This window comes from Hibiscus syriacus, unplaced genomic scaffold, assembly GCF_006381635.1.
Source record: "Hibiscus syriacus cultivar Baekdansim isolate YM2019G1 unplaced genomic scaffold, ASM638163v2 tig00110482_pilon, whole genome shotgun sequence".
NCBI lineage: Eukaryota > Viridiplantae > Streptophyta > Magnoliopsida > Malvales > Malvaceae > Hibiscus > Hibiscus syriacus.
In genome coordinates this window covers 4,224,102-4,237,946 of record NW_024062758.1, presented here as the reverse complement: position 1 = coordinate 4,237,946, position 13,845 = coordinate 4,224,102, and the positions used below count along the sequence as shown (strand labels likewise).

The 13,845-nt window shown below is 35.1% G+C and overlaps 3 protein-coding genes across 3 annotated transcripts; all 3 read right to left on the bottom strand.

Annotated features, from left to right (window-relative positions):
• Positions 1 to 673: 673 nt before the first annotated feature.
• On the bottom strand, positions 674 to 1,520 carry LOC120129035 (germin-like protein subfamily 2 member 1). The gene is made up of 2 exons (XM_039146637.1): positions 1,343 to 1,520; positions 674 to 1,259 (listed from the first exon to the last, which is right to left on the bottom strand). Exons 1-2 carry the CDS (start codon positions 1,449 to 1,451, stop codon positions 709 to 711), a joined length of 660 nt encoding a protein of 219 aa, XP_039002568.1. The 5' UTR covers positions 1,452 to 1,520; the 3' UTR covers positions 674 to 708.
• Positions 1,521 to 3,540: 2,020 nt separating this feature from the next.
• LOC120128690 lies at positions 3,541 to 4,511 on the bottom strand. Its single transcript, XM_039146318.1, has 2 exons — positions 4,171 to 4,511; positions 3,541 to 4,111 (listed from the first exon to the last, which is right to left on the bottom strand). The coding sequence occupies exons 1-2, from the start codon at positions 4,509 to 4,511 to the stop codon at positions 3,541 to 3,543; spliced, it is 912 nt and encodes a 303-aa protein (XP_039002249.1).
• A 2,117-nt stretch (positions 4,512 to 6,628) lies between these two features.
• On the bottom strand, positions 6,629 to 10,442 carry LOC120129034 (flap endonuclease 1-like). Its single transcript, XM_039146636.1, has 17 exons — positions 10,355 to 10,442; positions 10,140 to 10,256; positions 9,948 to 10,006; positions 9,728 to 9,787; positions 9,517 to 9,570; positions 9,351 to 9,399; positions 9,210 to 9,257; positions 8,977 to 9,042; positions 8,829 to 8,879; positions 8,547 to 8,666; positions 8,393 to 8,477; positions 8,205 to 8,286; positions 7,995 to 8,109; positions 7,853 to 7,909; positions 7,711 to 7,757; positions 7,554 to 7,608; positions 6,629 to 7,165 (listed from the first exon to the last, which is right to left on the bottom strand). The coding sequence occupies exons 3-17, from the start codon at positions 9,977 to 9,979 to the stop codon at positions 6,998 to 7,000; spliced, it is 1,089 nt and encodes a 362-aa protein (XP_039002567.1). The 5' UTR covers positions 9,980 to 10,006; positions 10,140 to 10,256; positions 10,355 to 10,442; the 3' UTR covers positions 6,629 to 6,997.
• Between the last annotated feature and the right edge of the window lie 3,403 nt (positions 10,443 to 13,845).

Here is a 13,845-nt window from a genome sequence, read left to right as displayed (position 1 = left end):
GGATCATTTCATAATTTTTAAAATATAAATATCCGGTTATAATTCTGTTAAGTATTTAATGACAGAGTAACAAAAATAGTGACAAAAATAGGAGTAAATTGAAAGTGTACTGATTAACTTGAATATTTTTAAACTTTAATGATCAAAGTAGGAGAGAGAAAAAGTTGAATGATGAAATTTGTAATCTACCCTAATTCATAACAGGAAAATTATTTTCTTTTGTCATGGCATGGCAACTACCGAAACCGGAATGCCCTTGAATATGAAGAAGAAATAGATAGCTTTGAATTTTGTATATAGTTGGATGTGCTGCTCTATTTAGATAAGTTTGCGAAAGGACATCAACATTAATTTATTCTTGTCGGCTGAGGTTTTCGCGTAGGATAATTCACAGAACTGAAAATACCAACGAGGTGAAATCATGAAATTCTTACACGACACTCAATCCCACTTGAACTTGGACAATAACACTCTCTCTCCACAAATAATATTTCATAAATTCTTTGAACAAATCTCATACATAAACAAATATATAATGGTATTTTTAAAAGATTATATTGTATATATGAAAACAGCTGTTTTTCAAAGTCTTGCAACCGTGCATGCATTATGTTGAGTAAATATCTCAATGTTAAAGCATCTCCTTTGGTTCGGAATCAAGTCACACATTTAGTTGGTTAAAATAAGCAACAGCACAATTAAGCTTGCTTAAGCCTGTTTTTTAGGTGTCAGTTTGGACTTGATTATCTGGACCTCTTTGTCACTAATTTGGAATGCTTTGCTCAACACATCGCAAGGAACCGCTGGTGAGGCTGCAAATAAGGTGGCAGCAATGGACTGTGTTCCTGGAAACTGACTATTGAAGGCAGTAATAACGGCAGCAGGAGTCGTCCCGATGTTCTTCTGGAAATGCACCAATCCTTTAGGGAACACGAACACCTCACCCTTCTTGATCACTTTCGACATCAAGACGTTGGCTGTCGTCAAGAAGCCGACCTCGAGCTCGCCTTCCAACACGAACAATATCTCAGATGCTCGTGGGTGGATATGGGGAGGGTTAACCCCGCCAGGGGCATAGTCGATGCGAGACATGGCGACGCCGAGCGTGTTGAGACCGGGGATTTTTTCGACATGAGCCAATGTGACGACCGATCCCACAGTGTTGTTAGGGATGCCTGGATTGGCCAGACCGCAAAAGAAGAAGTCATTTGGTCCTATAGTTGAAGGGTGCTTGCAGGGGAATCCATTCACTTTCACTCCTGTTTTAAATCAACACAAGACAGAATGCATATTTTGTATAATTGTATATGCATATATTATATATAAGAAATAGCAAATGTACCTGAATAAAGATCGGCAACACAAACATCTTGAAGCAAGTCAAAATCACCACGGGAAGCACCCAACATTAAAGCGAATGTTATAAGAAAAAGAGTTGGGGAAGCTTCCATGGTGAATGTTGTTGGTGGTGATGATATAATAAAGTAAATAAAAAACGAAAGGGAAGGGAAGAGATGGTGAATCATGAAGAGTTGAGCATGGAGATATAAAGACAAATCACGGTTGAATTATAAGATTAATGAACGAATGAGAGAAAAAGTTGGGAATCAAGTTTAACCAATGGTTTTGAGTTCGGACACTTGTTTGGTGTATTATTTGTGGGCATGACAGAAACATGCATCTCTTTGTTTTTGTGTCGTCAAAACTAACCAAGATAGTTGTGGCTTCTATTTTTGGTTTTGGGCTCATTGACCACCTAATAATTCAACAAGTTTTGGTCTCTTCTAATCCCATCATTATTACTATTTTTGTTAGGTCTAACATAAATGAATGAATAATCAATAAGCAGCATTTATTTTTTTCTTTTTTTTTTGGATAAGTAAGTTTTATTATCCAAGAAAGCATGAATCTGCTACAAAAACAATCCAATTAAAGGAACAAAATAAGGGGAACATATACAACAAAAATCAAATTATACCCCATTGATTACAAAGAAATAAATTAGTGCTATCTAATCTATTGATAGTTCTATTGCTTAAATGGAGACCTATAGTCTGCTTAATAGATTGAACTATATCATCCTCTGATCTGCTAATGCCTCTGAAAATCCTACGATTCCTTTCTTCCCAAATGGTGTAAATGAATGCACACCACGACAGTTTAAGGATGACAGTAATTAAAGATTTTCCCTTCCATTTCGCCGTCGCCCAAACCATAAGGGTGAACCAATAGAAAGGAGATTTTCTGATGCCCGACAGCAGAAGAATGGATTTCCAGATTGAAGAAGAAACTTTGCATTAAAAAAAGATGGTTTCTAGTTTCGCTACCTTCAGAGCAAAAGATGCACAGATCATTAGTGGTTAAGCCGAACCTGAGCAGCCTTTCTTTGGTGGGGAGACGATCCAGAATAGCCATCCACGAGATGAGGCTGTGTTTTGGTATGTGAAGGGGAAACCAGATGATTTTCTGCCAATGAACTCTGCTACATTTCAAACAAACCTGCTCCCAAATATTTTTCAAACTAGTAACTCCTGAAGTTAGAAGTGGATAAGCGACACTTCGTAGCTTTAAAATTTTCCTGAGACTCCAGCTGCAAGAAGAAAGTTCATTCATGAACCAAAAGTTAGAATGCTTTATAATATAACACTGAATTCATGCGACCCATAGAGAGCCATCCCCGACAAGGATTTTTTTGATAAGGAGGATCAAGCACACTCTATTCCAGGTTTTAATGTCTTTAAGGCCTAAACCTCCTTCAGACTTTGGAGTGCAGATCATCTCCCAGCTAACCCGAGCACCAGTAGCTGGAATATTCGACCCTTTCCAAAAATATCTAGAACACACTTGCTCAATTTTGTTGATAATGGATTGAGGCAGCATAAGCTGTCTACACCAATAATTGGAAACGCTGAAGATGACGGATTTAATAAGTTCAAGCCTACCCGCGTAACTCAATTTAATCCTAGACCATTTGTGAAGTTTGACTTGAATCTTGTCGATAAGAGGCTGACAGTCTTTAATAGAGAGCTTCCTGGTGACCAAGGGGATTCCTAAATATCTAACAGGCAGACACCCATGTTGAAAACCAGAAGAATTAATGAGAATTTGAGTAGAGGGAACAGAGATGCCAGCTGTGAAGATCTCACACTTGAGCGCATTAACTTTAAGCCCAGATAGCTCATAGAAATAATCAAGAACAAAAACAACACCCATGACAGATTTAAGGTTACCTTTGCAGAAAATTAACAGGTCATCTGCAAAAGTAAGGTGAGTCAGGCCTATTTTCTTGCACTTTGGATGGAAGCTAAAAATTCCTCTGTCAGCTGCTTTATTTAGGAGATTGGATAAAACATTCATGACCAGAACAAACAACAAAGGGGATAATGGGTCTCCCTATCTAAGACCCTTTGCTCCTTTGAAATAACCAACCAAACTTCCATTAAATGCAATGGAGTAGGAGGCATTAGAGTAGCAGGCAGAAATCCATTCAATGAGTTTACTTGGCATATCTAAGGCATTGAGGATGATTGGAATGAAGCCCTAGTGAATAGAATCGAAAGCTTTTTGAAGATCGATTTTAAGAGCACACCGAGGAGAAATATTATTTCTCCCATAGCCTTTCACAATTTCTTGTGCTAGGAGAGTGTTATCAACAATACTCCTCCCTTTGACAAAAGCAGTTTGATTAGGAGAAATAAGCATAGACATTAAATGGGAGATCCTCTTCACAATGATTTTAGTAATGGTCTTGTATATAACATAACAGTAGAAAATAGGGCGGAAATCCGAGACTTTGCAAGGGTTAGGGATTTTTGGAACTAAAGCTATAATTGTAGCATTGAAACCAGGATAGATGAATGATTCTTGAAAAATATAATTAATGGCTTCAATCACATCTTCTTTAATAACAGTCCAAGATTTCTTAAAGAAAAGAGGAGTATAACCGTCTGGACCGGGAGCTTTATCATTGCCTTGATCGAAAATAGCCTCTTTAATTTCCTCAATGGAGACATCCTTAGTGAGCCCCACGAAGTGATCAGGGGAAGGGAGATGGTGGAGCAGACCTTTTAGAAGAGGGACAGAATAAACTTTAACTTCAGGGTCAGTGAACCTAAAAGTTTTTTGAAGAAATTAATAGCTTTAGAAGATATTTCATCAAAAGATTACAACCTTTTGCCTTGGTCATCCACTAAGACTCTTATGGTATCACGTTTGTTTTTAGTAGCTATGACAGAGTAAAAGAATTTGGAACACTTGTCCCCCTCTTTCAACCAATGAGATTTAGCTTTTTGTTGAAGAAACATAGACTCGGCTTCTTCGAGAGAATTAAGCTCCCTTTGCGAATCGAGTTCTTTTTCAATAGGCTCCATACCTCTAAGAGTAAGAATCTGTTGTTTCTCAATCTCTTCCCTTTTAATTTTTACTCGAGCAGAGATGTCACTAAAGAAATCCTTGTTAAGATTTCTCAGATAGACTTTAAGCCTTTTAAGCTTGAGGAAAAGCCTCTTCATAGGATTTTCATAACAAGGTTGGTGCCAAGAATGCCTAACGGTGTCTAAAAAGCTTTGATTAAGGGTTCAACAGTTGAAGAATTTGAAAGGCTTCGGTTTGTTCATTTAAATTTCTTTGCTGAGGGAGACCATAGCCATACAATGGTCAGAAGGTCCAGGGGCAAGGAATTTCACAAATGAATTTGAAAAAGATTAAAACCACTGGGAGTTAATGAGCACTCTGTCGAGTTTTTTGGCAAGGAAGTTTTCACTTTGTTTGTTACTCCAAGAGAAAGTAGGGCCAAAATACGGATGATCTTGAAGTTGAAGATCTTGGGATAGTTCTTGGAAGTCAATCATGTCAGAGGAAGTAAAAGGACCCAGAAGCTCAAAGTTAGAGGTTTCATTATGATGCATAGTGACATTATAGTCACCTCCCAAGATCCAAGGGAAGTCAGGAAACCTGGAATCTATAAGTCTAAGGTCCTGCCAAAGGCTACGTTTAGCTATTCCATCATTGTGACCATAGATCCCAGTAAGCAGAAAATGAACATTCTTGAAGAAGCATTTAACGGTGATACTTTGATCAGAAATGTGACAAACAGATAAGTCAAGAGCCTTCCTCCAAAGTAACCAAATTCTATCATTAGCAGCATAATCATAGTTGCCTAAGAAATTCCAATTATCAAATCTGGAAACAAGAATATCAGCAGAATTGTCCATTTTGACACGAGTTTCCAATAAGCACAGAATATCAATGTTATTGAGAGAGGCTCTCCTAAGGACCTTACATTGTTTAAGAGGATTGTTTAATCCTTTTACGTTCCAAAATGAAATAATCATTTAAATTGGGGAGAGGAGACAAAATCCCCCCTTTTACTTCCTACTGGAGCACTTTTAGCTTTCTCAAGGTGTGATTTCTTTTTAGCTTTTATATCTTTGATCAGTTCTGCAACCCCTAAAGTTACAACTCTTGTTTTTCCCCTTGAATCTCAGGCTCGGTATGAGCCTCTTCAAAAGAGTTTAAATCTCAAATCTATTCGAAGAACCTGCTAAAGAATTTTTGATTTTAGTCTTAGGAGGTCTACCCTGACCCCTTTTAGAGGGGGATGATGTCTTTTGATCACAAATTACTATCTCTGGAGGATTAAGATCAGCAGCTTCGAGTTCAGGTTCTGGAAGAGGGTAATTTGGAGATAAGATAGAAGCACTATCGGAAAGATTAGCTTTTTCAGGAGAAAAGGGTTCAGAACCATGAAGAATTTCAGTTCCAGAGTCCTTAGGAGAGGATACCTGAGCACTAACATTTTCAGTAACTTTAGTGTTCTCTGAGGTATCATTACAATAATTAACTGGGGCCTGCGAAGTGGAGGCTAAGGGTTCATTTTTCCTCCAAACTTGAGTAGTAAGAGAGGGAGAAGGGTTAACCTTACAACTTTTAGTGTTATGGCCAAAAGTGTTACAAGATTTACAGCTTGGTGGAAGCCATGGGATTTCGACAATAACAGTAGTATGCAGGCCATTATTAAGCACAACATCAATCGATTTTGGAATTACTTCAGAAACACCTACTTCAACAAGCAGTGATAGAGTCCATTGACAGAGGAAAACCTATTGCACTAGCAATGTAACTCAATCCTTCATTAGAAAACAGTTCTAAAGGAACGTTGTACTAGATATAGGTGTAAATAATGTTTGTGAGATTACTGATTGTACTAGATATAGGTGTGTTTAAAGTTCGGTTTGATAAAATAATTTTATTTTATGATTTTTAATTAGTAAAGTTTTCCATAAACATTAAAAAATTATTTTTCAAGTAACTAAAAATAATTAATTAATTTGTATAATGTAACATTTTTTAACTTATGTCACTATTTTTAAGTATAAGACACTAATTTTTTTTACATTATAATATAATTAAAATTAATTATAAATTAAATAAAAAAATAAAATTTGATTCGGTTTGGGTAACAACAATTCTTAAACTTGTGAACCGTAATCAGTCCAAACACTACTGTTCAAATCGGTTTTCAATTTTCAGTTTTTGTTACTCAGCCCTAGTAATAGCATTATCAAAGAATAAGGAAACATCATATAATCCATGATCAATCCCCTTGAAATCCTCACACTAAATGCATGCATACAACAAATCATCTTATGTAAACTACAACTGATGGAAGGATTTTACTGAAAAAGATCTAATAGAAACTGGAACGAAGTTATGTTAGTTCAAACACAGCTTTGTTACACTAACAATTCACCAAATAAATAGAGCTCTACGCCTACAAAGAGTTAACAGCTGACTACCAAAAATATCAAAGTAAACAACCAGATAAAACCGGAGGCACGTGGTTTCTTGTACTAGATTCACTTTCCTGTCTTATTAACACTACTAAAATATTAATGGCCATGAGAACCACAGTAATAGCATTCCATGCACTTCCCTTGATGTTCACTAAATTGAGACGACCACGTATTTGCTCTTAGGTTCATCACGATTTTCGGCTTCATATGGCAGAGCAGACACCTCTAGAAAATAACTCCGAGTTCTTGAAATGCAACAGAAATGGTGTCATGCTGCTGAAACCCTTTGGCCGGGAACAAGTACCAACTTGCGAAGAGAATATCTTAGAGTTGAAAGTCGATTTGGGATATTGAAGCATGCACCTGGTTGCCTGGCAAACAGTGTTACAGAGAAATTATGGAAGCAAATAAGTCCAGTCAAGATTAGACCAAGCATTAGAGAATATATTAACCTTCATACTTTCTCCTTTCTAAATTATAGAGGAAGATTGTCTAACACCGAATATATTTCTCAAAACTTAATAAAACATCAACTTTGCTACTTCTATATGGCTGAAAAGTATCATGTGAGGTAAAGCGATATAGAGTAGTGTGAGTAAAGCGATATAGCGTAGTGTGAGTAAAGCGATATCCATTTAATGTACCAAAAGAAGAAGAAGAAGAAAAAAAGAAATAGCCACTAAATCCAATTTGCATGCAAAATAGTTGTATGATGCATGAAACACAAGGATCAAAATGCTGAGTTGATTCATATCATACCTTCCGTTTAATTGGTATAGGTGTGTTAGCAACTGGCATAAATAATGACTCTAGTCTGGAAAGAGAAGAATATAAGACATAGTAAGCAATAGCGCAGAAATTTATAGCATCGATTATGTAACAAAGCATTATTTTTATGCAGCTAAGTGTTACTGACCCGCCCTGTGATGACTTGTTCCTTGCTGCTTTAATTTTTTCTATTGCCTAGTAAACATAAAAAGACAGAAATACACAGTTAATCTTTTTTATTAATTCAACAAAAAGTATCATAACAGCAGAGTTAATGAGAGAGGACGTACCTTTGTCACTCTGTTACTACTGAACCCATTTTCATTCACCAGAAAGGTGACCAACCCCTAGGAAATAGACAAAATAATGTAAGAGTAGATAGTTGTACACCTCTTAGAAAACTGTATGTAAATAGGATAAGGAATTACACACTTCATCATCTGGAGCACTCCACTCCACCTCAAATTGTTTATTATTGGCGCAGACTAAAGGTTCTTTAAAAATACATCGAACCTCTTCATATGGCCAATCATCAGGTATTGAGTACCTGAATAGAAGATGTTTTATTAGTATTAGACTAATATTAGTTACTTTACACAGAAATGAGTATAAATAATTTCACACCACATAAACAGTTCAGACCTCTCTTTGTTTATGTTCTGAAGTATATGCTCTATAGACCCATGTTTATGAATTAACTTCAAAGCTGTCTTTCCCCCTATACCTGGGCACAGCTTGAGAATGATTATGACATACCAACTACATAGCCCAACTTTTAGGTGGATCATGTAACATAAAGGTCGGACATTTTAATGAAAATCCCAGCATACCTCGGATGGTCTCACAATAATCACATCCAGAAAGAATGCACAAGTCAATGAATTGATCCATGGTGAGATTCAGCTCCTCTAAAATCTAGCACATATCCCATAAATTAGAAACTCAAAATCAACAAAATACATCAGTGTGTAATACTCAAAGTACCTTTGCAACTTCGAACTCCATGACTGGAACTTTTCTTGAGGTAGGGGCCATTAAATGGCGAAGAAATCTAGGAGCTCCAAAGGTTAAAGAGTCCATGTCCTCAGAAGCAACAGCGTAAACCTAAAATACTATGAAATGGTTCAACTATTGAAGCCTTATAGAATACTAGGATATTAATAAAATAAATGCTGCGAAAAACCACTTTTAAAATGGCACTGGAAACAGTTGTGAGCATTTTCAATCTCATAGAGACAATCTTATCATGATGTACTAGATACTTGCCTTTCCTGATTTGCAAAGTGCAGCACATTGTGCCTCTGATTCTGAAGGAGCCTAAGGAAACTAAAACATAAGTCCCTCATTTCAATTTAGCTTTCTCAGATCAAACCCCAAAACCTAAAAACTCGCACCTAAAATGATGAAAACTCACCTCAATTACAGGCACCCCCATAAGTCTTAATAGCCGTTTGCAGTCTTCATTGTGCTGCTTTGTGACCTGGAAACAAGGCGAGCAAATAATCCAACGTTGATTTTAGGCACATTTTTATCTTATTTTGATGTTTCCTATTTCTATCCTGCCTAAACACTCAGAAATAGGTGCTGAGTAAAACAGTTGGCTCTCTTATATAGTACAGGGAGCTGAGAGAGGCAAGAAGAACTCACTTTTACTGTCCGCTTGCTGAATTTTTCGATATCTTCCTTATTGCCAGTCTAACAATATGAAAACAGAAGCTTGATTTTTAGTGGTGGTGAAACAATTAAAGGGCACTTTATCCATCACTCTGTAACAACTAAGAAAGATACCTCCATGGCTTGATGCAAATCCTTGGTAGCATCTTCCCTCTTTGAGTAACTACACGCCAAATTTAGTAGAAAATTATGACGGAGTAGCCACGAAAGGCATCAAATTCCAGCAATTTTGAAGGGAGGAAAGTAATGAGAAGAATTTATATGTGCTGCAGAAAAGTACCGTTTTGACAGCTCTTGTTTCTTCAAATCAGGTGGATGTCCATAAAAAACGTAGCTGAAAGGAGATGATACACTAATTAGCAAATAAAGGACTTTCGGGAAGTGGTATGGTACCATACAAGCAACAAAGAGCAATGAAAATAGTTTCGTACAAATTGAAAATCAACTTCTTTCTGAAGAAACTGATAAGACAAGGTAATGAAATGCATTACATAGGTTGCATCCCTGCTTCAAGAAGTCGAATTGTGCGATTGAACATGCCTTGCAGATGACTGAGGATTAAGCCAGTAAAACCAAGTAAACCTTACTAGAAACAAGTGTAGAAACGTAATTACAAAGTAAAAGTAAGAAACTAAGAATCTGATAAAGGAAATTATGCAGAGAAACAAAGAGGATTAATAATTGAAGAGAAAACAAAACATAGTAAAAAACCTGGTAACTTCACCAGCTTCATTGGTTAGCATTTAACTCCCATTACGACCCACCACTATCTGCACTCACCCCGTAACAAAAGAGAGCCTCTTTATATTATTAGAGTCTTAGCTCCCAAATGGATATGATAGTTAAGCTTTCTTTTTTCTTCATTTTAATGAAAAAGAAACAGCAGGTGAATAATATACGGACAAGAAACTGGTAAATGCTCAAGCTGGCATCAATGGCAATCTTGCAACCAAAATAGTTCTCCAATTTATGTTCCTTCATTGCCTTTGGTGCATTTTCCGCTAGAAGCTTCGTTAAACCCTAATCATCACAGTTAAATCCGAAAATTTACGTTAATATTCAAAAAGAAAGCCCCAATCTTCCATTTTTTATATGATAATGCTAAAGAAATAACTCACCCTAATGCCCATTGTTGGTATAGGTTAGAGAAAGGAAGAGCAGCGGTGCCTGCAGCGGCAGCGGCAGCAAGGGTTTAGAATTTGGGAGTGTTTAGTTATAGTTGCAACATCAGATTCAGTAGGAGACCTCTAAATTATGAAATGCCTTCAATGAGACTTGATCTCACGATCTCAAGATTAAAAATATTGTGTTCTACCAACTGAGCTGGATTGTCATTTCTAGTATGCATAAATATAAATTTAATCTTTATATTTTAATTTAACTAATTTATTAAAAAAAATCAGTCTTAACTCAATAAAATACAAGGATAATTAAAATATCAACAACAACAATAATAAAATTATATTCTCATATGCAATTAGGTAAGGTATGGTAGTAGGTTGCCCTCAACGCCAGGTTGACAATAACTTCCGTGGAAGACTTCCGGTAGTCAGAAAATTAAAAAATAAAGATAAAATACAATGCATGTATAAATAAATACATAGTTGGACAGTCTTCATATGCAGTCTACATATGCGCGTCTGTAATGAAAATTAATCCCTGCAAATAAATCTCTGCGTAAAAATCTCAGTATATATATAGAAACGTAAGTCCAAGCTAAATTTAAAAAGAGGAAAGAGAATGATACACAATAGTCAGAGATACCAAGTTACGAGAAGGAATAAAGTCAAATTGGATTAAAACCAAAACTAAGGCAACACTACTCCGCTACACTAGTTCTAAGCCTTCATAAATTCCAATAACATAAACGTATAAAAGTAAAAGTCATGGAAATTAGTACAAAGGCATTAAAAAATAAGATAGAGATGCTACACCCTATTGCTGTGACCCACACTACTCGGCTACCATGGTCTTCAGTCTCCATACTTTCCTGTCAGAGGTCATGTCCTCGGTAAGGGTTAAATCCTTCAAATCAGATCTCAATCAGTCTTCCCACTTCCTCCTTGGTCGACATCTCCTTCTAGCACCGTTGACTGTAATCGACTTTACCCTCCTGACCGCCTCCGACGGTTGTCGTCTAAGGACATGTCCAAAAATATGTAGTCTTCACTCTATCAACTTTTCGGATACAGGCACCACCCCCAATAACATCCTAATTGCAGAGTTTGGTGTCATGTCTCGCAGAGTCCTACCACCTCCAATAACATCCTAATTGCAGAGTTTGGTGTCATGTCCCACAGAGTCCTACCACATGCCCATCGAAAAATTCTCATTTCTGTGGCCTCCGTCTTCCTTACATGATCCTTCTTGATTGCCCAACATTCTGATCCATACAACAGCGTTGGTTTAATTATCATTCTATAAAATTTTTCCTTAAATTTACAACTTATATATAATAAATGAATCAGTAATAAAATTTGATTTCACATATTTCATATATTATATGAGTTAAAATTTTAAAAATAAAATTAAAAATATCATATTAAACATATAATTTAATTTTTATACTTTATACATATTATAAAGATTAGTAAAAGAATATGACTAAATTATTAATGAGATGAAATGAAATGATTTTTTATAAAATTTAAATTTAATCGTAATTTTATTTAGGGAAAAGAAAAAGAGAGATTCTAGAGAAATTAAGAGAATTGTTTTTAATAGGTCTAAAAGTCATTACCAAAAGCAATATGAAAAAATAAAGGACAACTTGACAAATCGATCATATTTGATTGTTGAGTGAAATGAAAATAAGGTTAAAGTTTTAAAACCTAATATTTTGAATGTAATAAATTAAATTGAAATAATTTTATAATTTATATAATATTTAAATTAAATTAAATAATTAAAAAAGTAAATATCAATATTATTACAAAATTATCTTAATATATGATAATATCTGAAATATAGTAATCATGGCCTTGAACTAAAGTTGCATAGACGGAGTGTTAAAAAAGAACATAGGTTGGTATAGAGTATTGACTACTGAGATATTATTAAAAAATTATCTTAATATATGATAATATCTGAAATATCAAAAAGGTTTTCAACTTAAAAATATTAAGAAAAAATTAATATTTTAGATTGTATTAAACCGAAAATATTTTCGATTACTTATTTTCTTAATTTTAAATTACATCGACTTTCCTTGAACTTCCCCCTGTAATAATTGTGGGAATGTCTCAGGAAAGGCAGGTTAATATACGGCTAATATATGGCGTTACCGGATACATTAAAATATATTTAACAAAATCGGTTTAGCGCTACCGGAAATGTTGTCTAATAATAATGTAGTAGATCTAAGTCATGAAGAAATATTAAAAAATTGTGCAACCGGCAAACTTAACTTGTCGGTTCGTGTCGATCCAAATTAAAAATGTGTCGATCTAAAACGATAAAACAGGTAAAACTATGACAAAACCAGAATTGAAATGATAAAACCGGTAAAGCGCTACCGGATACATTTAAAGTGTCGGTACTTTAATATAAGGATCGACACTTCGTGAATTTAAAAGAGAAGTAATTTTAAGTCCTATAAAGTGTCGATACTTTTAAAAAATGTATCGATCCAAAACGATATACCAGGTAAGAAAATGATAAAACCGGTAAAACGTTACCGGATATATTGAAAGTGTCGATACTTTATATAAGGATCGACACTTTGTGAATTTAAAAGAGAAGCAGTTTTAGCGCCTATAATGTGTCGATACTTTAAAAAAATATATCGATCCACAATGATATAACAGGTAAAAATATGATAAAACAGATATCAAAATGATAAAACCGGTAAAATAATACCGGATATATTGAAAGTGTCGATACTTTCGTAAGTACGTGTAATAAATTATCGACACTTTCAAAGAAATAGGTAATTATCCTTTCGAAAGTATCGACACCTGACATAAAAGTATCGACACTTTTGTATTTGTATCGATTAAATATAAATAACATATCCGATGAAATAATAAGCTAAATATCCTCTGAAAATAGATAGAACGGACGAGTTTTTGAAATCGAAGCGTAATTGTTGCTGCATTTCAGAAGGCGTTTCTAAAGCGAAGTTTGTTTGTTTGTTGCTGCAGTCGAATCGAAAAGTATGTTGTCGAAACCCTAATTTTTTATTATTACAGTAATCGCGATAGGATTTTTATGTGTTGTTTGGGGTTTTGGAGTAAAGAAGCATTTGGGACCGATTGCAAGTAGAAAGTGATATTCAAGGAAAAATATAAATGTCGATACTTTTATTAAATATTATAGGTAGAAAATGATATTATAGGTTGTATAAATGTGCCGACACATTTTGGTGTGGCCATTCAAATTCTTTTGAAGAAAACTGTTTTACCACAAGAGTAGTTATCTATATTTGTGTATTGAATAAAGTGTATGTAACAAAATAATTTGATTTGCATAAACTGATATATGAAGGAAAAATGAAGTCAATGGGTTGGAAAATTGTTGGTGGAGCAGATGACTTTGAAATTGAGGCCGAGACTCGAAAGCAACCAAAGGGTGGATATATGTACTTCTAGTAAGTATCAATGTCTTTTTG